This window comes from Castor canadensis, chromosome 12, assembly GCF_047511655.1.
Source record: "Castor canadensis chromosome 12, mCasCan1.hap1v2, whole genome shotgun sequence".
NCBI lineage: Eukaryota > Metazoa > Chordata > Mammalia > Rodentia > Castoridae > Castor > Castor canadensis.
Window position 1 is genome coordinate 53,221,255 of NC_133397.1, and position 24,800 is coordinate 53,246,054.

Here is a 24,800-nt window from a genome sequence, read left to right on the forward strand (position 1 = left end):
AGTAACAAAATCTGTCCCAGTTTCAACAAGGCAGGGATGTCTTTTTTATATTTACAGATGAACACCAGGCACTAGAAAATAGTAGACATTCAAATGAATTGTTTAAAAAAACCAAACAAACAGAAGTTGCTTTAATAGAGTAGTAAACAAGCAAAATCATGAAATGTCTCCTGAGAAATTTAATCAAAATTTTAACTGTGCATTGAATTTTATGCAGTGTTACTTTTATCTGTCTCTCTGTCTACTTCCTTACCTACCTGTTTTACAATGTTAGAGAATCAAACCCAGGGCACTGCATATGTTAGGCAAGCACTCTACCATTCAGTTAAACTCCCAGGCTTGAATTTTACTGACTTAATAATATTTATTAATATTCATTAACACTTTATTTTCACTTATTTAATACCATATATTATTTATATTAATAATATACACAAATTACATTTATTAATATAAAAAACTTCCCTGAATGTGAAATAACTTCCTTTTTTAAAGACTAATGAGTGAGGAGGACTACTACTTTCCATTATGACACATCTTAAAATTATCTTTTCAAACAAATGAGAAAATTAAATCGAACAAAAAAATTGGTATCCCCAAGAAGGTTCATTTTTGTAATTTCCCTAAAGTATACATGTTGCACAGCTATATCTATGATTAATTCCTTTACTATTACTTCTAAGCCTACAAGTTTTGGTCCTGTAAAATGACTGATATATATTCAATTCTATTTTTATTGTTGATTACAAACATACCCTAAACTAAGTTTTTCTTTTTCTTCCAAAATTGACCAAGTCACGTATCGATATATTATGACTATTTCTGAGTTACCCATTATTTATTATTTACTTACCAATTCCTTCACCAAAATCTTATTACCATAGTTTAAAATGTTCAATAGGTAGCCAAGAAATCTACTTCCCTAATATCCTTTTAGTTTTTCCTAGCAGAATTTTTGATATTGCTGAATTTATTCATCAAAACAAAAATTCTACTGGTATCTCCAGAAAAAAAATACTGAAAAATAAATTAATTTGACATCTCTAAAATATTCAGTATACAGAAATGCTAGGAATGTCCATTTACTCTACTGTTCATTTATATATCTCAAACATTTTATTCTCATGTAATTCACAAAAATTAGTATTATAACATTTTAAATTGCTATGGAGCACTTGATTTCTCTAGTTTGCTAATCGGTATTATACTATTCACTAATGAAAACTGAGTTCTCTCCCAAAAGTTATCATTTAGTATAATGTAAAACTAGAAAAAAATTGAATGCTTATAAAAATAAGAGTATGGATGTATAGAAACTATATTAAGCTTTTAATATTTCAGATAATTTTATTAAATGGCCATTCTAACTTGCTAAAATTAATTATATATATCATTGACCTTTGTATTATTAAAACACAAGTGATCATGATGTACTGATAAAATAAAACAAAATTTTAAAACAAACTTTGTCTCTTGAGTCTGTTATGCCATGGCCCTGATGTTTGCAACCTCCAGAACTGAGAAATAAATGTGTGTTGTGGATAAACTACTCAGTTTATGGTAGTCTGCTACACCAGCCCGGATGACTATGATAACATATTAATGTTAACAGGTGAAGTAGATTCCACGATAAATTGTACCATTTACTATCAGTACTTTTTAAAAATTATTATTTTAATGTGGGAGTGGGGTTTGAACTCAGAGCTGCAATGCTTCCAAAGCAGGTGCTCTACTGCTTAAGCCACACCTCCAGTCCATTTTACTCTGATTATATGGAAATGGGGTTAGGACGTGTTGTCTCATGAACTATTTGCTTAGGCTAGCCTCAAACAGTAATCCTACTGATTTCACCCTCTCAAGTAGCAAACATTACAAGCCTGCGCCACCAATGCCAACTATCACTTATTACTTTTTGAGAAGGTATCTTTCGTTAACGTTCCAGAAAGAATTCTTGCCTGTTAAAAAATCTTGGTGTAATGAATGTTCCAAAGCAAAAAAAAAACAAAAAATCTTAAAAATTCTTAGGTTATAGTAACTGGAACAGTACACCTGTAATTTTTAATGTTTAAAACTCTAATGACAATGTAAGTTTAAAAATTTTTTACAGAAATTAACTGACAAGGAAAAAGCAGGAAGAAACCATACCAACAAACTTTAAGATGTAAACCAAAATAAAAGTGTGGTGACTACAAAAAGATAAATAGCAAACCAGAGACAGGCTCATATTCTAAATATGCTTTGACAGGAAGAAAAGCAACATCTGGCAACGTTACAATCCTCGCACCCTCCCAGGAAGAAAAAAGAGAGAGGAGAAAGGGAATGAAGAAACAGTGCCTCAGTGATTTGTGAGGCATTATTAGTCTAGGCACATTTATATCTAGGCTTAGATATTAAAAGGGTGAGGGGAAAAGAAAAAGAAAATATTAAGAAATTTGTAATTGCCATTATGAACTCATAGTTAAACATACAAGGCACATGTATAAAATTGCTGAAAAAAATCCATGTTATAGGAAAAATCTTTAATAGCAACCTGGGGTTGGGAGAGATACTGGATACACATTATAGAAAATATGGAGAAACCCAGACTCTGAGTCACAAACTATGCAGGCCAGATGATGAGAACAGTATTTGTAAAGTCTTAGAAGAAAAAAACTATGATCTATACTCCTGTGTATAATGAAAATATCCCTCAAAAATTAAGGCAATGTCACTTGCTACTCAGGTTACCCAGGAAGTAGAGATCAGGAGGATTGCAGTTTGATCTAGCCTAAGCAAAAAGGTTGCAAGACCCCTTCTCAAACAATAAAAGCAGGGCATATGTCTGTCATCTTAGTTATGCAGGAAGTATAAATATGAGGATAAAGGTCCAAGCTGGTCTAGGCAATAAACAGGAGACCCTATTAAATAAATTACTAAAGCAGCACAATCTATGTATCTAGATATAGTAAAAGGGTAAGAGAGTGATGGAAGTAATATCAAAATACACAATATACTGTTTCTACCTATGAAGATGGCATAAGGAAATCCAGTAAAAGCAGTTGAAAAATAAAGAGGTGGGTGGAATTGAACAAGAGAATGAGAGAGACTTAATTGGGTTAAAGTATACTATATGCATCTGTGAAATGCCACAGTGAAACTCCTATATGCAATTAACATACACTAATAAAAAAAGTGAAATACTATGTTCAAAATAACCAAGCAAGGATAGAACACCTGCCTAGCAAGTGCAAAGCCTTGAATTCAAACCCAAGTACTGACAAAAAAAAAAAAAAGGGGAAAATAAACATTTTTATGAAAACTGTTTTCTTACAAACAAAAGCTTGAGGAAATTCATAACCAAAAGACTTGCAGCACAAAGTTTCAAAGGAAGTTCAGTAGAAAGAAGAAAAAATAAAAAAAAGAAATGAAACCAACTTTAAATCTACATATAGGAATAAAAAGTACTAAAAGTAGTAAATACACTGTAAAAGGGGAAAAGAAAAAGAAATAGAACACAATTAGGTAATTACATTAAATGTAAACTAAATTAAGAGTAAACAAACTAAATTAGAAGAAAATACCTGAACCTCAAAAAGATATTTCAACCATGGAAGTATCAGGATAGGACAGGATTTATAATTCAAATGGTAGAGCACCTACCTATAAGAAGGCCTAAGAATGAGGCCTTCAGTTGTACCTCAGTACTGCAAAAAAAAAAAAAAAAAAGTGCTTTTGGGGGTGGAGGTGTGGCTCACATGATCATGACTATAATCCTAGCTACTTGGGAGGCGGAGATTTGGGAGGATGCCAGTTGGAGGCGAGTTTACCAGACTCCATCTCACCCAATAAAAAAGTGGGTGTGGTGGCACACGCCTGTCATCCCAGCTACACAGGATATATAAATAGAAGGATCGTGGTTAAAGCTGGCCTGGCATAAACACGTGACCCTATCCCCCACCCAAAAAAAGTAAAAAGGGTGGTAGGGAGGGGGATGGCTCAAAATGGTAGCCCACCTGACTAGCAAGTGTAAAGCCCTGAATTGAAACCCCTGTAAAGCCTCCCCAAAGAATTCTCAGAAATGAAACATAGGACATAACTGATAATTAGGAACAGTTCAAAACATAAAATGTCTAAACAACAGAATTGTTCTGGAAAGAGAAAAATGATAAAATAGAAGAGAAGAAATCTATGCACCAATTCAACATTTTCCCAAACTGAAAGATACATGCTGCCAAACTGAACAGGACCATTAAATGCTCAAGTACTACAATGTTTGAAAACAGACTGATAAAGAGTCCCAACATATTTCAGAATGGTATGGACAAAGAAAGGATTAATAAAGGATTGTAAGAGAAAAAAATGTTATGTAAAAAACATCAAAAATCAGAATGGCTTCCAGAGTTTCAATAACAACAGTGGAACAAAACCTCTAAAATTCTGAAACGAAATTATTCTCAATCTAGAATCTATACCGGGCTAAATTATCATTTAGGTATGAACACGAGATTTGTTTCTTTTAACCTTGAAAGACAAGGTTTCCGAAAGCAAAGGGGGAAAAAAAGTGGGGGTTGGAGGAGTGGCTCAAGTGGAGTGCCTAGCAAGCATGAGGCCCTGAGTTCAAACCCCAGTAATACTGGAAAAAAAAAAAAAAAATTGGAAGAACCCAATCTAGTTCTGAACTCCTAAGCTCAAGCAATCCTCTTGTCTCAGCCTTGAGTAGCTGGGACCATAGGTACACTCCCCCAAGCCCCAGCTCAAAGGTAAATGAAGTAAGGTATCATATCTTTACCTCATTAACCTTTCAAGAAGCTACTAGGTATCACAAACTGTCTTAATAAAGGTTATTTTAAAGTTCCTAATCCTTGCCTCCATATACCAGCTTGAATTAACAAACGACATTTATTTCATCTTATAGAAAGTTTTCTGAGAGTTACTGTAGGTCATGAAAAGGGAGGGAGGGAGGGAAGAAGGGAGGGAGGGACTGAGGGAAGGAAGGAGGGACGGAAGGAAGTAGGGAGGGAGGGTAGTAAGGAAGGAAAACCTATGACCCTATTTCTGTTGGATATTCCAGGACTTCACCAGTATTATAGCCTTAAGATATGTCTTAACTGGGCTGAGACCTATTCTTGAAAACTTCCCCATTAGTATCTTCAGATGAGGCTTTATAAAATCTATGGACCCAAAACTCAAGATAGTGTTTAGGGACAACAGAAAGGGTATTTTAGGGAAGAACACATGATTATCTATTACTAACGTTCAGGTTCATTCGGTTATAGGAACATGAGGTGTCATTTTACTATTATTCATTTCACACATTCTTTTTTAAGGTATAACACACTTCAAAAAAATTAAATTTCTGGCTTTTGGTCAGAAATTCCGTACCTACATACTTATACAGTATATGTAAAATAATGTTATACACACGGATATTCCCTGTAGCATTATTTTGAAACAGCAAAAATGAAGGATCACAGTCAAAGGCTAGCCTGGAAAACTTTAATGAGATACTGTCCCAAAAAATAAAACTAAATCCAAGGGTGTGGCTCAAGGGTATGCCTGCCTAGCAAAGCATGAGGCCCCGGGTTAAAACCCCAGTGTGGCCAAAAATTAATTAAATTATAAAAGAGCCGCTACTGTAGCTCATTGATAGAGCAGTTAACAAGAATGCACAAGGCACCAGATTCAATCCTCAGCACCTTAAAAAAAGAAAGAAAAAAACAAGGAACTAACCTAAAGGCCAATTAACAGAAAAGAGGTAAAATAAACCAAGGTGAAGACTATGTAGCTCTCAGATCTCAAAAAGAATGAGGTAACTTCTGTATATACTAATATGAAATGTTTTTTAAGATACTGTTAAGCACTACGAGCAAAGAGGAGAGTATACATGCAATGACACCATTTAAGCTTAAATATGCATAAATTCACACATTAGGTCTTGGAATCTCTTAAAGAATATATGTGAAATAGGTAACAATGTATCTCAGGAAAAGGGAAATAAGTTGTTTAGAGATGGGGGTAAAGGAGAAGACTTTTATACATACTAAAAGATGTGTCCAAGTAGGTTAAGAGGATCCCAAGAAGCAGCATTTAAAACTTTTAAGATCTTTTTGCTAAATATATATACAGGTTGATGATCTCTTATCTAAATATGAACTGGCTAAGAATCCTTTATAAAAGATATACAAGATGAGTACTTCCATATATCCAAAAGTGATTTCAGAATTTTTCAGGTTTTAGAGTATCTTCCTAGACTTTACTAGTTGAGCATCCAGAATCAAAACTATCAAGATCTGGGGCAGGGAACAGTGGCTGATGTCTATAATCCCAGCTATCTGAGAGGTGGAGATCTGGAGGGTCATGGTTCGAGTCTGGCCTGGCAAAAAGTTCACAATATCCCATGTCAACTAATGGCTGGATGTAGAGTCAAGTACCTGTCATCCCAGCTGTGCAGGGAAGCATAAATAGGATGACTGTGGTCCAAGCCAGCCTGGATGTAAAGCAGGACTTTATCACAAAAATAACTATAGCAAAAAGAGTTGGCATCTTGACTCAAGTGGTAAAGCACCAATCTAGCAACCATGAGGACCTGAGTTCAAGTCCCAGTACCATCCCCCACCAAATAAAATAATATATACATCAATAAGGCAGAAAATCATGGAAATTTAAATTTATCAGTAATTCTCAGCCAGGTGCTGGTGGTGCACACCTGCTACTTGGAAGGCTGTGATCAGGAAGATTGCGGTTCCAGACTCCATCTCCAAAATAACCAAAATGGCCTGGAGGTGTAATTCAAGCAGTAGAATGTCTTCCTTGCAAGCATGAAGCCCTGAGTTCAAATCCTTATCCCACTCAAAAAAAATCCTGAAATACTTATCAGATAAATTCTAAAAAGATTTTTAACATTACAACCAACTAAATATTTTTCTGAGGAACAATGAATGCTTACAATATCTAAAACAATTCTTAACAACTTTTTACCTAAAAAATAGTACCAAGAGGAGGGGAATGTGGATAGTGTTAGACCAAAGAAAGATTTACTAACTGCTGCTATGGTCTAAATGTTATTATCTCCTCCGAAAATTCATTTTGAAACTTAATACACTGTGCAAAACAGAATGGGAGGTGGAACCTTTTGTGGAGCTATTTAGATCATGAGGGCTCCAACTGAAGAAGTTTGCTTTTGATCCTTGTCTTCTGCAATTCAAAGGAGCAATGTTGACGGTACCTTATCTTGGAAGCAGAGAGCAGCCCTGACTAGATTCTGGCACTTTGATACTATACTTTTCAGCCTCAAGAACAGTGAAAAATAAATTTCGGTTGATTATTAATTACCCTGCCTGGGGGATTCTGTTACATCATCACAAAATGAACTAGGACAGTTGCTAAACGAAGAACCTAGAACAAAGTAAAAATCTGAACTTTTGGACTTACCAGGAAACTCTCCTTTTCTGCTGCTTTGACCAAACTCCTGAAGTTGAGCTTGTTGATTTATTTGTTCTTTCTGCAAATTTTCATACCAATGAGTTACTTCAGCCCTAAGATCTGCTACCTGGTCACTAGGATACATTTCAATAGTCATCTGAAATATGAGATGCAACCAATATAAAAATATTAAATTTAAAAAAATTAAAAAGCAATAAGCAGATTTCTGAACTTAGAAATCTTACGAATTTTGAAATTAAAACTCTATACCTACCTTGTCAGGAAGTCCAGCTGGCTGGCATACAACCCTTAAGGGCAAAGACTGTTTGTCACTCAGTGCTTTCAAGTGACTACTAATACCAGTGCCTTCAATTTGCCACTGTCTCAGATGATATGCAAACCTAAAATAAGACAAAAAAAAACACACACAAAGGATACCATTTTAATGTTACAGAAAAATGTCTACAGCCACTTCTAACATACCAATTTACAGCACCAAATTTAAGTTAAGATTCATTAGTGGAATCAAATTTAAATGCATAAATATAGCTAAGAGCTCCTAAAAAACAAAGTCTCCAAGAAAAATTAATGCAGAGAAAATCTCAATGAGAACGGATTTTTTTTTAAAAAGGAAGTGAAAAAAATAACAGAAGAGGAACTTTTTAAAAAGCAAACTAATCCAGTAAATGAAATATCAAGATGTAACGAGGGAGAAATGACCCAAACATTGTATGCACATATGAATAAAATAAAAATTAAAAAAAAAAAAGATGTAATGACATCTACATTCAGAAGAAAAGATAATAAGAAAAACTTTTCAGAGACAGAAATATATTCTACAAGTTCTGTGAATTGGCCTAACAATTTGAGACTTGATGTCATGACTGCTAAAATTATAAAATGAATTAAGAGTCATCTAGCATGATATTCACCAAGTACTTAATTGAAAGCAGGACTCAGTTACCTAAACTTAGTTAAGTCAATGTCTAAAACTAATCACGATTTTGAATAGAAGGACGGAAAGAGGAAAAAATGAACTTCTCTTATTTCTTACAAGTGATCCAATGTCTAAGTTCTGTGACTAGGCAAAAGAGCAATTAAAACAATGTTTCCTGTTGCATATTTCAAGACAAGGGTTTTTCGACCTTAGCTGTATTGACATTTTGAGAACCAGTGGGGAGGCTATCTCGCACACCACAGGACTTTTAGCAGCATCCCTGGTCTCTATCCACCAGATACCAGTAAACTGTCAGCCCCACACCCCAATAACAAAAAACATCTCTAGATATTATCTACTATCTCTTAGAAAAAAAAATCACTTTGGGCTGATAAACACTGTTTAAGATTATAATCTTATCTCCTTCTAAAATAAAGAAAATCCTTTCAGAATCTAGACTTAAAAAAAGAATGACATGAGTGTAAAACAGGGACTGTTGGGGTTTGGGGGGAATGACAGTAGGTGGGCAAAAGGAGAGGGTGAGAGTGATGGGGGGAAGGTATGAACATAATGGAAATACTTTATATGTATTTTCATACATAGCTTAAAAGGGAGGAGTATAAAGTAACAGAAGAATTGAATTTGATCAAAGTACATTATATGCATGTACAGAAATATCACAATGAAATCCCTTTATATAACTAAATATGCTAAGAGATTATTTTATATTTCTAATCTATAAATGTTAGGCAAGTTTAAATTAGTAACATTAAGCATATTAAACACTTGATATCATATAGTGATACTGGATAAGAATTTATAAATTTTTATAAAAAACTTATTTTTTAAACTACTGCTTAGTTTAAGATTCAGTTTTATTTATTTACCAGTTTACTACTCAAAAAATGAATTTACATAAATTGCAATAGCAACATTAAATTTTAGTATAAAACATAAACAAAGATGTATCAAGGACACTACAATAAAACTTTCATGCCAAGGCAAGTGTCTATAATCTCAGCTACTCTGGGGGTGGAAAATGGAAGGACTGCAGTTCCAGGGAAGTCCAGGAGTAAAGGTAGAAAGAATCCATTTTAGCCAACAAGCTGGGTGTAGTGGAGTGGGTCTATAATCCAAGCTACTGAGAAGGGAGACATAGGTAGGGTCCTGGTCCAAGTCTAGCTCAGGCAAAAATGCAAGACCCTGGAGGGAGTGGAGGAATGACAAAGGGCTGGGAGTGGGGCACAAGTGGTATAACACCTGCACAAGTCCCTGATTTCAAACCCCAGTACCACAATAATAAAAAAAGGAAAAAAAAATTTAAATTACAAATGAGAGCAAACTTTGTACATATGAAAAGTGATTTTGGAGCTTCAAGCCATTCAACTGATAAAAAGCATTATTCAAGCCTTGGAAACTACCATTTTTAAAATTAAAAAATATGCTGTTACATATTTATTTCAACGTGAAGTATTAAGACTATTACATTGTACAAGGTCTAAGGGTTTGAAGTCATAGGGCCTACTAATTTGTTTTTTGCTGCATAGAAAAAATTTCATAAGAATTGGTATCATATCATTAATAGGAACTATCTCATAGGAAGAGAGCAATTACCGGAGACTACCATTGTCTATGTAGTATCTTAGTGCAATATCTGAATTTTTATAATACACATGTATTGACTTTATTAATCTGAGTAAAACAAATTAATAAAAGACATCACCACATTTGCTTATTTCTTATTTTTCTAAAGTGATGAAAATTATGATGTACTTTGATGTTTTTGTGGAAAACAGCAAGAGTTCTCTTACACATTCTTTAAAATGACAAGGAATTATTTAAGTAGAATTTCTGTAAGTTACAATCATAATAAAAATAAAGAATTTTGCAATGTCTAAATGTTTCAAATAGTGGAACCATGTTATTTTTAAGGAATGTGTAGGATATTTTTGTTATTCAGTATCTCCTGATATTGCAAATAAAACATCAATATTAATTATATATGAATTTTATTATCAAACTAAGACCTGAAGTTGAAAGAAGTTATTAATTTTAACAATTTTTCAACACAGTTCTTAGTACTTTTACATTTACTCATAGTTAATGACTTTTAAACAAACAGAATTTCTTAATTAAAACTATCTACTCACCTTTCATTTCAGTTGAAATATTCATAAATGTTAATTTGCTTTATTTCTGTATTACACAGGGTATGTCTAAATTAATTATACAGATATTCATTAACAGAATTTTTGGTCATGTTTCCATGGTAAATGGAAATTCAAAATTAAAATACTGTCTCCTAGTCCAGGAAGAAAAAAAAACAGCAAATGAAACAAATGATTCAACTTGATTCAACTATGAAAGTTATTTGATGTTCATGGTGAGTTTTAGTGTAATTTGTTTTAGTGGTGTTCCTGCCTTTTCAATCCTAATTAATACCTTCTTCAAAATGGAATGCTGTCCAGATTCTTATTCATGGATAACTGCTCAGGGTCTAATGATTTATAAAGCACTGCAATATTTATCAGGAAACTTTATTGTCTGTTCCATGGCAAAATGATACATATTCAGAATAAAAATTACTTCTATGACTAACCCTTTAGTATTGGTAAATGATGTTTTCTATCTACACCCAACAAAAACATTAATTTTAAGAATATATTTAGACATGTCAGCAACAAAAAGAAATTCTAATAGTATATTTTTTAAAAATTACCTTCTTCTAAATGCTTCCAGATGTGTCTTCAGCATAAGCAGTCCTCTTTCTATAACTGTGAGACTTGAATGTGATTCCTGTTCAAGACTGCTAGAAGCTATCATAAGACTTTCCATGCACTTACTAATAAATTCTTGTTCCTTCTCCAAACCCGTTTTACCTGAAACCCAGACATTTATACATGTATATTAATTACATTCTTATTTAGTTGTACTAAGGAAAATAAAAACTATGCTTTAACAAAGTGTCTTCACATAAAAAGTTACTCATTAAACAATACTTCAAATCACTTACCATTAATATAATAGGAGTTAATATACTGAATAGCTGCTCGACTGACATCTCCAGATTGTGCTCTTAAAGCAATGCCCCAAAATTGGTCCATACCACACAGCTAAGAAAGAAAAATACGACATCTCTAAATTTTGTTTATTAAATGATATAACTCAACAAAAGACTGAAATATCAAACTGAAGTATCAACAGAAGACTGAAAATCACACAAAGAATTTTAATATTTTATAGAATACTAAAAAGGTAATTCCTGTTACTCAGACTTAGTACATAATAAGTGATAAAAGGCTTGGAAATTTCCTCAGTTAATGAAGAATTTTTAAAACCAATTGTAAAGGTTCTTAAAAATACAATTTATAAAGCAACTAACAACTCATACATTATGATGTAGGGGAAAAAAAAATCAAGTCTCTAAAACATAGTATGAAGGAATACAACAAAAATACAATTAGCACCATGCTTCTATGCTTTCATCCAAGTTGCACTGATAAAGCTACCATTTTCATGTATTCATAAGAAAATTAAGAAGACATACAAACTAAATTCTCAAATTTGTGATGTCAACTATGAGATGACACAAAGAATGTTTTCTCTAAAAATTACACCAAAAGTTGGGGTGAAAGCTCTCAAAAGATGGACAAGGATAAACAAAGACATTCTTCCAACAGGTGACTGAACAGCTTCACTGAAGTACCATCCACTTAAAAAACAGTACATTTATTACTAAGTAATACCTTTGATTTACCTCTGAGGTAAATCACATCTACCTGGGTGTCTGAAATTACCAAAATGATGCTAAAGAAAAAGAGTTATGACTAAAATTTTAAAAACAGAAACATAGCAATAAAGGAAATGCAAATTAAAACCACACTAAGATTCTACCTCACCCCTGTTAGAATAGCCATCATTAACAACACCACTAACAACAGGTGTTGGTAGGATGCAGGGAAAAAGGAACCCTTTTACACTGTTGGTGGGAATGCAAACTCGTACAACCACTCTGGAAAAAAATTTGGAGGCTACTTAAAAAGCTAGACATTGATCTACTATATGATCCAGCAATACCACTGTTGGGGATATACCCAAAAGAATGTGAGACAGGTTACTCCAGAGGCACCTGCACACCCATGTTTATTGCGGCACTATTCACAATAGCCAAGTTATGGAAACATCCAAGATGCCCCACCACTGACGAATGGATTAAGAAAATGTGGTATCTATACACAATGGAATTTTATGCAGCCATGAAGAAGAATGAAATCTTACCATTCACAAGTAAATGGATGGAATTGGAGAACATCATTCTGAGTGAGGTTAGCCTGGCCCAAAAGACCAAAAATCGTATGTTCTCTCTCATATGAAGACATTAGATCAAGGGCAAACACAACAAGGGGATTGGACTTTGATCACATGATAAAGCGAGAGCACACAAGGGAGGTATTAGGATAGGTAAGACACCAAAAAAACTAGATAGCATTTGTTGCCCTCAATGCAGAGAAACTAATGCAGATACTTTAAAGTGACAGAGGCCAATAGGAGAAGGCGACCAGGAACTAAAGAAAAGGTTAGTTGATGAAGAATTAATTTAGAAGGTAACACACATGTACAGGAAAGCAATGTAAGTCAACTCCCTGTAAAGCTATCCTTATCTCAACTAGCAAAATCCCTTGGTCCTTCCTATTATTGCTTATACTATCTCTTCAAAAAAATTAGAGATAAGGGCAAAATAGTTTCTGCCTGGTAGTGAGGGGGTAGCAGGGGAGAGGGAGGGGTGGGGGGGTTAAGGGAGGGGGTGGGGAAATGACCCAAACATTGTATGCACATATGAATAAAAAGAAAAAACAAAAAAAAGCAGAAACAAACAGGGCTAACAGAGTGGCTCAAGAAGTAAGAGCACCTGCCTAGCAAGATGAAGCGCTAAGTTCAAACCATAGTGCCACCAAAACAACAAACAACTCCCACACCACTATTCAAACAAGAAACAAAGGAAGAAAGATATCCCAAAAGCATTCAATTAAATTTAACCATACATATTAGCATCAATTTTTCTCTAACTTTCTCCTCCTAACACAACACCAATTTTTAAGGAAAACCATGAAAAATATGAGTACTATAAAAATTAAGGCTACTATTGACTACCATGTACAACAAGAAAGGCTTTCAAATAACAACCTGCAGTAGGAGAGTGAAAGACAATGTATTCAGCTATAACTAGCAATCAACATACTAGGAAAATAAGGCTAGCAATTTGTAAGAGTGTTCAGTTAATGAATTGAATCATGGTGTCTCATAGTTAGAAATGAATGACACACGTAGACTCTATTCCAGAAAACAGGTCACTATGAGGAAGTCATAGTTAAATAGCCAAAAAGAAACAAAAAGCTTTGCTATAGAAAATGATGTAAGGATCAGATTTGATGCTGGGTGCCAGTAGCTCATGCCTGTAATCCTAGCTACTCAGAAGACAGAGATCAGGAGGACTGAGGTTCGAAGCCAGCCTGAGCAAATAGTTTGCAAGACCCTATCTCAAAAAAACCCTTCACAAAAAAGGGTTGGTGGAGTGGCTTAAGGTATAGGCCCTGAATTCAAATCCCTATACTGTAAAAAAAAAAAAAAAAACAGATTTGAGACAAATTAACCATCCACTTGACATAAAATACTTGATTACACTGTCTAGTAGCTTCTAGGGGATGGAAAGAATAACCTGATGGCCTCTAATCGATAAATCAAAGAACATGTACTAGTTTTCATTTATCATTGCTACTTGAAAAAAAAATCATCAAATTTGCTTTATAAAACTTTTGAAAAACAAAAAATGTCAAAGATAGGTAGAAAGATAATTTGGTAAAATGTATTTGAGGAAAAGGAAAATTCTACAACTTCACCTCATATAAGTCTATAAGTCATACCTCAGAGTTGGAACCACCATCATAGGCACTGGTAGCCAATCGAGCCAAGTTACACAAGTGCTGAAACAGGTTCAAGCCAGTCATGCTAATCGTTTCAGGTTTTAACTGGGGCATCTTGAGAAAAAAATGTTAATGCTAGTTTAGTGTGGCAAGTTAACATTTAATTTTATCAGATGTAAGTAGACAAAATTAATTTAATTTTACTAAACACATTATAGAAGGAATAGTATCAGCTCAGATTTCTAGTGATAATTTGAAATTTTAAATATACCATTTTAACAAAAATTCTATTCAGGCATCTATTCTGTCTGATGTGTTTCAATTACCAGTATGAACGCAAACCCAAATGAGAGGAAGAGAATAAAAACATTTTGTCTTCTACTGCAAACCTACTCCTGTACATACTGATTAAGTGTATTGTAGCTAAGCATACAGATTGTGTTAAAGGGCTTGAAATTTAAGATAACTGAAGTTCTCTTTGTAGCTTGGCCTTGGATCTATTAAGAGATTTAGATTATATGTTCAAAAACTCATTCATATATACACTACCACACAGATAATGTGAGGGCTTGCAAAAGAACCTTAATAATTTCAAAAAACAAGCATTTTTTAAAAATGTCCTGTGTTTTGATCACTGATGTTCAACATTCAAATGGGTATAGTTCAGTTAGGAAAATTACCACTTGAACCTTCTATGGTATCTGGTGATGGAGAACAAGAATTTAAACATTTTTTCTACCATAACGATGCTTCCTTAATGCCTTCCCAGGGAGCTAACAAATCTGGAAATTGGCTTATATGTGCCCAGAAGACTGGTTGAAACTACAGCCATTTTAACTAAGGACAAGTCACAAAATTCAGCTTTCACACTTGGCATATGGACCTCACCTATGAAAACTGTACAATGTTATTAATGATTTTTAAAAATACCCCCAAAACTCCAAATTTATAATTAATATTTCCCTCAAAAGTTATTGCAATTATTGTTCACTTAAGTACTTCTCTAAAGAATAGAACATTTTTAAGTATAAGTGTTCATTTAATTAAAAACACTACAAAGGACATAAAAGCAAAATCTAAGTAGCAAAAAATTATATAAAGGCTACTAAAAAACAGTTGATTTACTTTAAAAAAAAAAAAACCTATGTTGCAAAAGACAAAAAAAAAAAAGAACATTTCTAGAGTTCACATTTCAAAATATTAAAAGGAAATAATAGAAAAAAATAATAAAAACAACAAAACTGCCAGGAAATAAAATTACCTTTTCCAGGAAAAGATGTTTATAGGTTTCCATTCCCATAGCATGCTGATCTTTACTTCGAACTTGATTTAAAAACCAATGGAGTGCATCATCATAGCACTCAGAATCTTCTACTAAACAATGCCACAAGATGTCAACTTGCTCTAAACTTAACCCTAGATAAAAATAAATTTTATAGTTCTGTAACTATGCAGAAATTATATATCTCCTCATATACATATATATATACATATATATATATATATAAACACAAGTAGTTTATTGATATAGAATATGTATAAAGTATTTACTATCTTAGTAACAATTCCTTCTGCCTTCCTACTACTTAGAAAACTCTGAATTGGGGTACATACATTTTAGACCTAATTCAAAGTACTAGAAGCACCAAGAGCCAAAAATATAAGGGATATAGCGGACAGCACTTTATAAAAAGTATTTCATGAGAAATTTTATTAACTTATGCTTTCAAAATGTAAATATAACATGTATCACCTATGAGCACAAAACTCAAAGTAGTCTAGAAGAGTCAATTCGTCTAAAAAAAATCATTTTCCCTAAAATCTAAAGATATCATTATTTTATAATAAAAATGATTGGGGAAGGTAATCTTAAAATTTTGAGGAATTCGTCTTCTTTTTTAGTGGTACTGGGGTTTGAACCAGGGTCTTGTGCTTGCTAGGAAAGTAGGCAGGCACTCTACTTACCACCCTAGCCCTTGAGGAGTTAGTAGATACAATATTCAAAGGCCATTCTCTGAACATAGAAGATAAATAATAACAGTACTTATTATATTATTAATTACATTATCAACAATAAACAGTATTTCTATGGACTATGAAAAAGGGACCCTTAAGATGACTAAGCAAAACTGCAGGGAAATGACTGCCTAAAATGATAAACAAAAGCTACACATCAGAAGACACAATTAGTTGAGAAGTCATACTAATGAGGTAAAATCTGATTGGTACTTTGATCCAAGTACTAATAGAGAAACACAGATTAAAATGAAACACAAAATATTACCAGCAATCACAAGTCTGAATATCTGGGGGGAAAAAGTCTGAATGGATAATAAATCAGATAATCCAAAAGGTTTCTCAAGTAAGGTTCCAAAACTCAGGGCAGTAATCTAGATTTTGAGGGGACATGTAGGTGTGGTAGAATCACCCCAAACTCTTTACTGAAAAAGTAGGTAAAATTCCAAAATATGGAGAAACACCTCAGAAAATAATTCACCTAAGCAGCAATATTAGTCTAAAAAGATTTATGTCACTAAATGTGGTAGCTCACACCTGTTATCCTAGGCCTCAAGAGGCTGAGACAGAAAGGTAAGTCCAAGGCCAGCCTAGACTACATAGTGAGACCTCACCTCAAAAAAGGTTTTATTTCAGAAAAAGTATCCTATCAGTCTCTCAAAGAAATAGCCTATGTGCAGATTACTTATTCTCAGAAGAACTTGGCAGATTACTTATTCTCAGAACTTGTGCCCTTAGCAGTAAACATAAACAAACTAAAACCAGTGTTTAGTACATAACTTAAATTCATTAGGTTAAAAAAAAGAGCAAGATAAATCCAGAAAATTGAATCCTCAAAATAAAAAGTATTCCGGTTAAGCACAGTCAACCATATAATAAAACAAAATATATTCACAAGTGGCTGAACTACTAATTTACATTCAATAAGTAACAGAAGCTTATGTTATTCTAAAATGTAACAAACTATAGTTATTGGTATATTGAAAGTCTATGTCAGTATATTCAGAGAAATTACATAGAACTGGAGAAAACACATTATAGATAACAGCTACTATGCCAAAGGAGAAGTACGATTATCATGAGGGTTAAGTAGTTTTTGGTTTTTCTTTATCTGGACAGTAATAATTGTGAACGCAAGAGAATCAAAACTATGTAAAATAAAAAAATACAGCTTAGCAGTGATTTGAAGTTATATTGTTTTGATTTTGCATCTCACTATATAAGACAGGTTCTTACATTTTCATACTCTCTATTTCTTTTGTGTTATAAGGCATAAGGCAGTACAATAAATGACTTAAATAAAGTGAAACAAATTTTCTATCAAAGCAGGTGCTTTGCCTTGTTTTCAGAATCTGTTTTAATTGCAATGTTAGTGGCCTTTGTTGCTAATAGTTTTAATGTGAAGAAGAAATTACAGACTTAAAAATGTAAGAGAGCTGCATGCCAGTGGGTCACGCCTGTAATACTTCTCAGGAAGATCATGGTTCTAAGCCAGCCTGGACAAAAGCTCATTTTGTAAGACCCTATCTCAAAAAATCCTTCACAAAAAAGGCTGGTGGAGTGGCTCAACATGTAGACCGTGAGTTTAAAACCCAGCACCACAAAAAAAAATAATAATAATAATAAAAAACAGTAAGAGAAATACAGGGTGTATTCTCAAATGCAGATATGGACTTGAAGAGAGTGACAGTGACCATTCACAGGCCAGCAAAGACAATGCCAATTTGACTATATCAACTACAGCAAAAGAAAGTGTCCACCTAATAGGTGAGGCTTGTATGACATGGACACACAGAAAAAGAAGGATGTGGAAAGTAAACGATGGTATCATCGGTGCAGCAAGAGAAGATTAAATTTGGTCAACAGAAATCAAGCTTCTTCCTCTCTTGTAAAAACATCTAACATGAAGAATATGATCTGGTTCACACTGTTCAATATTCCAGATCAATCTTTACTTTACAAAGATTAGGCTGGGGCATGGTGGCACATGTCTGTACTTCCAGCTACTAGGAGGAAGAGATAGGCTCACAGTTAAGAGGTGAACCCAAACCAAAAAATTAAGTAAATAAAAATAAAATAACAATAAATACACACACACACACACACACACACACACACACACTATTAATGAGGTCATATCTTGAAAAACAAGCTGGGTAGGGCAGTACATGCTTGTAATCCCAGCTATACAAGAGGCAGAGATAGGAGGATACAGACCAAGGTTGGCCATAGGCAAAAACAAGTCCCTACCTGAACAATAAAGCAAAAAGGCTGAAGGCATGGCTCAAGTGGAAGAATGCTTGCCTAGCAAGCACAAGGAACTGTATTCAAAACCCTAGTAATGCCAAGAAAAAAGAGAGACTGTGAAAATAAAACTGAGGAAAATCTTATTTAAAACATAAATAAGAATCTCAATTAAAGTGTCTGAATATTGATCTAACTTTTAAGTATGCTGAGAGTAATTACTGCAAAAACCTGAAGTCATGGGTAAATGTAAATAGACTATTCAGAGGGTCAACACAGATCTTAAAACATATGGATTAAAAGTCTTAATAAAAAACATTCTTACTGAAATGATCAGGTGATCCCAGAGTTGAAAATACACAAGTCAAGAACTGAAGTCGAACTTGAACTTCGGCACTATGGCTATACCTATAAAAAATCATTAAAATAATTAAATGAAAGATATTATTTCTTAATTTTAGATATTTATCAATTCTAAAAATAACATACTAAAACAGCAGAAATCCATTATAACAATTTATAGCTACTACTTAAGCACATAAAGGGCTGGGGATGTAGCTCAAGTAGTAGAGCACTTACCTACCAAGCGCAGGGCCCAGGATTCAATTCCCAGTACCACTGCCAAAAAAAAAAATACTAATACTCAACAGTGAAACAAAAGAAATAATGTCATTTTAAAATGATGTAATATGTACATAAATTAGAAGTGAGCAAATTGAAAAACCACATCTCTATCTAAAACTCACATTTCATACCACTGTCTCTATAGTGATAATACTATATCCCTTAAATAATAAACTTTAGCATAATTTCCATAAATCTAGTTCATAAAGAATATAGCTGATACAAAACTGGCATTCTGAATGTTACTTTACAATGGACAGTTTCAATGATTAACATAAGAGCTGCTATGAAAGCTTGTCAAATAGGTAAGCTCACATGGGAATTATTTGTGAGCATTTCCAAAGAACAGCATTTAAGAGGCAAGTATGCTAGTCTACAGGGGAAGAAGAGGAGAAGATGGGTCTGAGAAGGTAGATAATGTCCAGATTTTGGCCAGTGAAAATGCCAGAAAGAAGAGTTTGGCATTGTTCTACCTGCAAAAAGAAGTCACTGAAGTGTGCCAGATGCTGGTAGCTCCTGCCTATAATCCTAGCTAACTGACAGGATTGGGAGGATTGTGGTTCAAGACCATGCCAGGCAAAAAGTTCACAAGAACCCATCTCAACCAGTGGCTGGGTACCATAACAGGTGTTTGTCATTCCAATGACAGTGGGAACTACAAAAAAAGAGGATCACGAGGGCTGGGGAAGTAGCTCAGTGATTGAATGTTTCCCAGGCACACATAAGGCCCTGGGTGTGATCCTCAGTACCACAAGAAAAAAAAAAAAAAGATCACAGTTCAGGTCAGTCTAAGCAAAAAACAAAATATACACACAATATTCACAGTAAAAAAAAACGACTTTTTGTTATCACTATCATCATTATCCATGTAAAGAAATAAAAGAATATGAAAAAAGCAATCCAAGTCTCCAAGTATTACATGATTGGGAACAACAGTGGTACCCTGAAAGACACAGCAAAATCTGTAGAAAAAAATTTTGGGGGAGAATAGGAATTAATTCATGTTTGGAGATGAATATCTATGCATTAAAGCTTTATGACTTTTGGACTATTTCTCTAAGTCCAATAGGTAGATGTTTTCTACATGAAGTTTTTCTCTCCGAACACTACAACTCCTTCTCTTATTCACTGATGTGCTTGGACTAACACTGAACCAGTTTTGTTGACGTAGACATCAATCCACACCAACCATTTCATCAGTAGAAACCTGATCTTCACAAGTATCTTCTAGGAATTCAGGCATACACGTTCTTAGAAATTCTGGAGTGTTGTTTTTGAGGTCTTTTTTTTTTTTTTGATGGGACTAGGGTTTGAATTCAGGGCTTCATGTTTGTAAAGCAGGTGCTCTTTTCACTTGAGCCCTCACGTTCTTAAGTTTCAAACACCATTATACTACTACTAATGGTGACTTTTACCAATCATTATCCAAAACCACTGATTTAAGTGACTCCAGAGAATATTTTTAAGTATATTATGCAATATTAGTCAGTAATACACCCAGTTTTAAAATCTCCCATACACGTCCTAAAAATTTTAATACTAGTATCTAATTTTAGTAGTTGAGAGAAATATTTTTAATTAAATACATCCTAAATATATTTTTGGAAGCAGATATTTACAAATTTTAGAATAAAAGCTGTAACACATTAAGACAAGGATACTGATGATTTCTTATAAATGTTTTCTTATAATTCCTAAAAGCAATGACTTTCAGTAAATTTTAGGTTATCAACCCCTAAAATTTATGTAAGCCAATTTTACTAAGAGTTGCAAGAGAAATGGCATAAAAATCTTTAAACTTAAAAAAAAAGTCTATTTACCTTTCTTTCTCTTACAATTTTATACAAACAAAATTTTCTGTTACATTTATGTACTATATGAAAGAAGTAGAAAGTACTGGAAATTTATCTTTCAGAGGAAAGGCAATCCCATCTCATTTAACCTAGATTAGGGGTACTCACAGTGCATGTTTTTGTCTTCCTTCTCTGACAGCTTGAATGTAGTATACTAGATTATCAAAGAAAAGCTTCATCATGTTCAATTCTTTTTCTGCCCACCTGGTAAAATTTTTAAAATATTAATTTTAGTAAGGTCAGGGTAAAAGAATAAAATATTTATTTAAATAAAATCTTCAAATATAAAATTTTGAGTTATCAAAAATTTACAAGCTTTATTTACATATGAATAGTGAAAAGGTATAAAGTAATGCTTTTTTTTTTAAGGTGAGAGTCTATTTTTTTTTTTTATTATGCTGGGTGGGGGTACATTGTGGCATTCACAAAAGTTCTTCCAATATATCAAATATATTATAGTTGAACACACTCCCTCCATCATTCTTCTTTATCCTCCCTCTCCTCCCAAAACCAATGCTTCCTAATTTTATGGATTTGAAGTGTCCTTGTTCTTAAATCTCCAAATATTCAATACCAGTGAAGGGGATAAATGCCTGGCACAGTGTTATTATAAATATCAGTTAATATTGAAAATAAAATAGCATTCTATAAGAATAAACTATGTGCCTTATTTGTTAAGTCACAGAATTTACTATCTCACCAGGCATATAAAAGGTACATGATACAAGTTTATTTACTAAATTGTTTTTACTTGCCAATTGCTTCAATAGCAACCTTTTTTATTAAAAAAAAAAAAAAATTTTTTTTTTTTTTTTTGAGACAAGGTCTCCTCCCTAAGCAGTTCAGGCTTGCCTTGAACTCATGATCCTCCTGACTCTGTCTCCCAAGTACTGAGAATACAGATGTGGGCCACCATGTTGAGGCAACAATTTTTGTAAAAATCAAAAAAATGTCCAGAAGTTAAGTTTCAGAATAATCTAGTATCATTAGACTATAAAAATAGTGAGAAGTAGTGATAAGTGTATTGAGAGCACCCAGGGTACGCAACTTCCATAATTTACAAAATATATTTCATACAACATTTAACAGTAATATATCTGCTAAAATGTATAGAAAAATAACTATTAAAATTCCTAAAGTGCTAAAGTAATTTACATGATATCTTTACTACTGCTGTATTTTCAATATAGATGACTCCTGTCTTATCAATCACTCAATGAAGTATGAGTATTAAAAGGAAGAAAATAATCAGTAAGACTTAGGTTTGAAACCACCTCCAAACCACTTGTTACTCGGCTTCAGTTAAGTAACCTGTTGGATGTTTACCTAATGATTTGGAAGATTCAAAGATAAACATTTCTGATTTTCAAATGTCCACAACTTTTAAGAGATAACGTGGGGCTGGAGGTATGGCTAAAGGAGTAGATTGCCTGCCTAGCTGCTTATTAAGTTCAAACCCCAGTCCTGAAAATAAAAAGATAGATAATGTGTTCCAAATGTTGAATGCTGCTATATATAATACATTCACAATAAGGGTGATTTCTATTATTGATGACAGCTAACCACAGGAGCTCAGAGCTGTTTCACATTATGCTTGAAAGAATTCTGTTTACATTCACTAATTTTAAGTTCTCTATAAAAGAAAAAATCAAGTGGATAGTATCAAGAAAAATCTTCTCCCTAAAATTAGTAATTTTGATTGCTACTTGGCCTGGGAACATGAATTCAAGTAGTAGAGTGCCTGCCTAGCAAGTGCAAGGCTCTGAGTTCAAACCCTAATACCACCAATAAAACAAAAACACCCAAAGACAAATAGCAACAATATTATTCTCAAACTTTGTAGTTTGAGACAAAATTTGGTTTCTATTGATAGAGACATAATTTTCACAGGGATAAATGGTGGAGAAATCTAAGAAAACATTTAAATCAGTACAGCGTGGTGACGTATGCCTGTTGAGGCCAGCCTAGGCCTGGAAGGAAGGAAAGCAGTAAGAAAACATTTAAATCCCATGAAATTAAAAATTTTTTAGCACAGAGTAAAAGCAAATAAGTTACTCAAAAGTTTAACTGATAACTATAGTTTAGAAAAAAGTTTTTAATACTTTTGTCTTTTATTTACTTACATTGTAATCCAATGTGTATCATAACTGCTCCCAAACTGCTGAAAAGTACCGAATAGTTTGGGAAGAAGACGAAGTGAAATAACTACTGATCTGAAAGAAGAAACAGGCTCTTACTGAATAAAATTATTACTAGCAGTTACTCTAGCTTTTTATAGAAATTCTGATATCTAAATTTTAAATGCAAAAGGATTTATTAAGCTACATATATTTAGCACAAACATCTGTATTTTTGTAAAGTACGCATTCATTTTACATGTGCTAGACAAAAAATACAAGTTTACTGTCTTTGGAAGACTTTTAAAAATAAATTGCATGATAAACATCTGGGTATAAATGCAAGGAAAGAATATTAAAAGGTTTTTTTTTTTTTCATGAAAATATTCTTTACCTAGTTTTTGTTACCATTTTACCCCAATTATCACATACTATGGTTTATATTCAAGTTGAGAATCACTGTTTTATGAACCATGCTAATAATGGAAATATACCACGTTTCAAGCATGAAATAAACCTCAAGAAGTCAGCCACCAGAGGCTCATGCCTGCTGCTTGGGAAGCTGAGAATGGGAGGCTCCAGGCTAGCTGAGACAAATAGTTCATGAGACCCCATCTCCAAAATAACCAAAGTAAAATGGACTGAAGTTGTGGCTCAAGTGGTAGGGTGCCTGCTTTGCAAGCACAAAGCCGAATTCAAAGCCCAGTCCCACCCACCCACCAAAAAAATACAACTAGAACAGTAACACTAACTTAAGACTCAAGAAAAATGCTTTTATGCTAAACTTCCTGAGTTTGTTTTGCTCCATTCTAGTTTTTGTAACCAAAAGCTTTTTTACTAGAAAACAGTATAGTGTTCCTATAAAAAAAAATACTAATACAGTTTCATGTGGCCTTAATTGAACAGAGGTCTATTAATATTCTTTAATAGAACTGGTGGTCTTTACAGATGCACCAAAAACAAAAAAAAAAAGACTCTGTACATACTAATAGTGTAACATGACATGACATATCTGTCTCCTTAAACACATTTACTTATGGTTAACGCTTTCAATATACTTTCTTCTAGGTTTTGAAATATACCATTACTATCACTGTTATCAATAATTACGCTATTGTGCAATACCACACCAGAATATCTTGCCTTTATTTAACTGTAACTTAATACCCATTAATCTACATTTCCCCATCCCTCCTTTCCCCCCTCTTAACCCCAAAGCCTCTGGAAATCACTGTTCTAACTCTTAATTTCTATGAGATCAACTTCTATGAGATTCCATATGAATGAGATAATGCAGGCTTATTTCATTTAACATGATGATCTCCAGATTCATCCATGTAGTCAAACAAGATAGGATTTCATTCTTTTATGTAGAGTAGCATTCCTTTGTAAGTATCACATTTTCTTCATCCATTAATAACACTTAAGGTTGTTACCATCTCTTAGTCACTTAAGTAATTCAATGAACATGGAAGTATAGTAGATACCTCTTCAACATAAGAAATTCATTTTCTTTGGATTTATACTCAGTAGTGGAATTACTGGATCATATGGTAGGGTAGCTCTATTTTTAACTTTTTGCAGAAACTCCATACTGTTCTTTATAATGACTGCACTAATTTACATCACCACTAACAGTGTTTAAGGGTTCCCTTTTATCCATAGGCTGGCCAGCACTTAATAACTT

At 33.5% G+C, this 24,800-nt stretch overlaps 1 protein-coding gene across 6 annotated transcripts in view; it reads right to left on the reverse strand.

Moving 5' to 3' along the window:
• The window catches only part of Usp34 (ubiquitin specific peptidase 34), a 194,577-nt gene that overhangs the window by 100,202 nt on the left and 69,575 nt on the right, over positions 1-24,800 (reverse strand). For all 6 annotated transcript variants that reach the window (XM_074049804.1, XM_074049807.1, XM_074049805.1 and 3 more), the window contains 9 exons: positions 23,120-23,209; positions 21,105-21,200; positions 18,845-18,927; positions 15,521-15,675; positions 14,260-14,373; positions 11,352-11,451; positions 11,058-11,217; positions 7,676-7,802; positions 7,411-7,558 (listed from right to left, as the gene is read on the reverse strand). In XM_074049804.1, the coding sequence (XP_073905905.1) occupies positions 7,411-7,558; positions 7,676-7,802; positions 11,058-11,217; positions 11,352-11,451; positions 14,260-14,373; positions 15,521-15,675; positions 18,845-18,927; positions 21,105-21,200; positions 23,120-23,209 (1,073 nt within the window). The remainder of the gene's footprint in view (positions 1-7,410; positions 7,559-7,675; positions 7,803-11,057; positions 11,218-11,351; positions 11,452-14,259; positions 14,374-15,520; positions 15,676-18,844; positions 18,928-21,104; positions 21,201-23,119; positions 23,210-24,800) is intronic.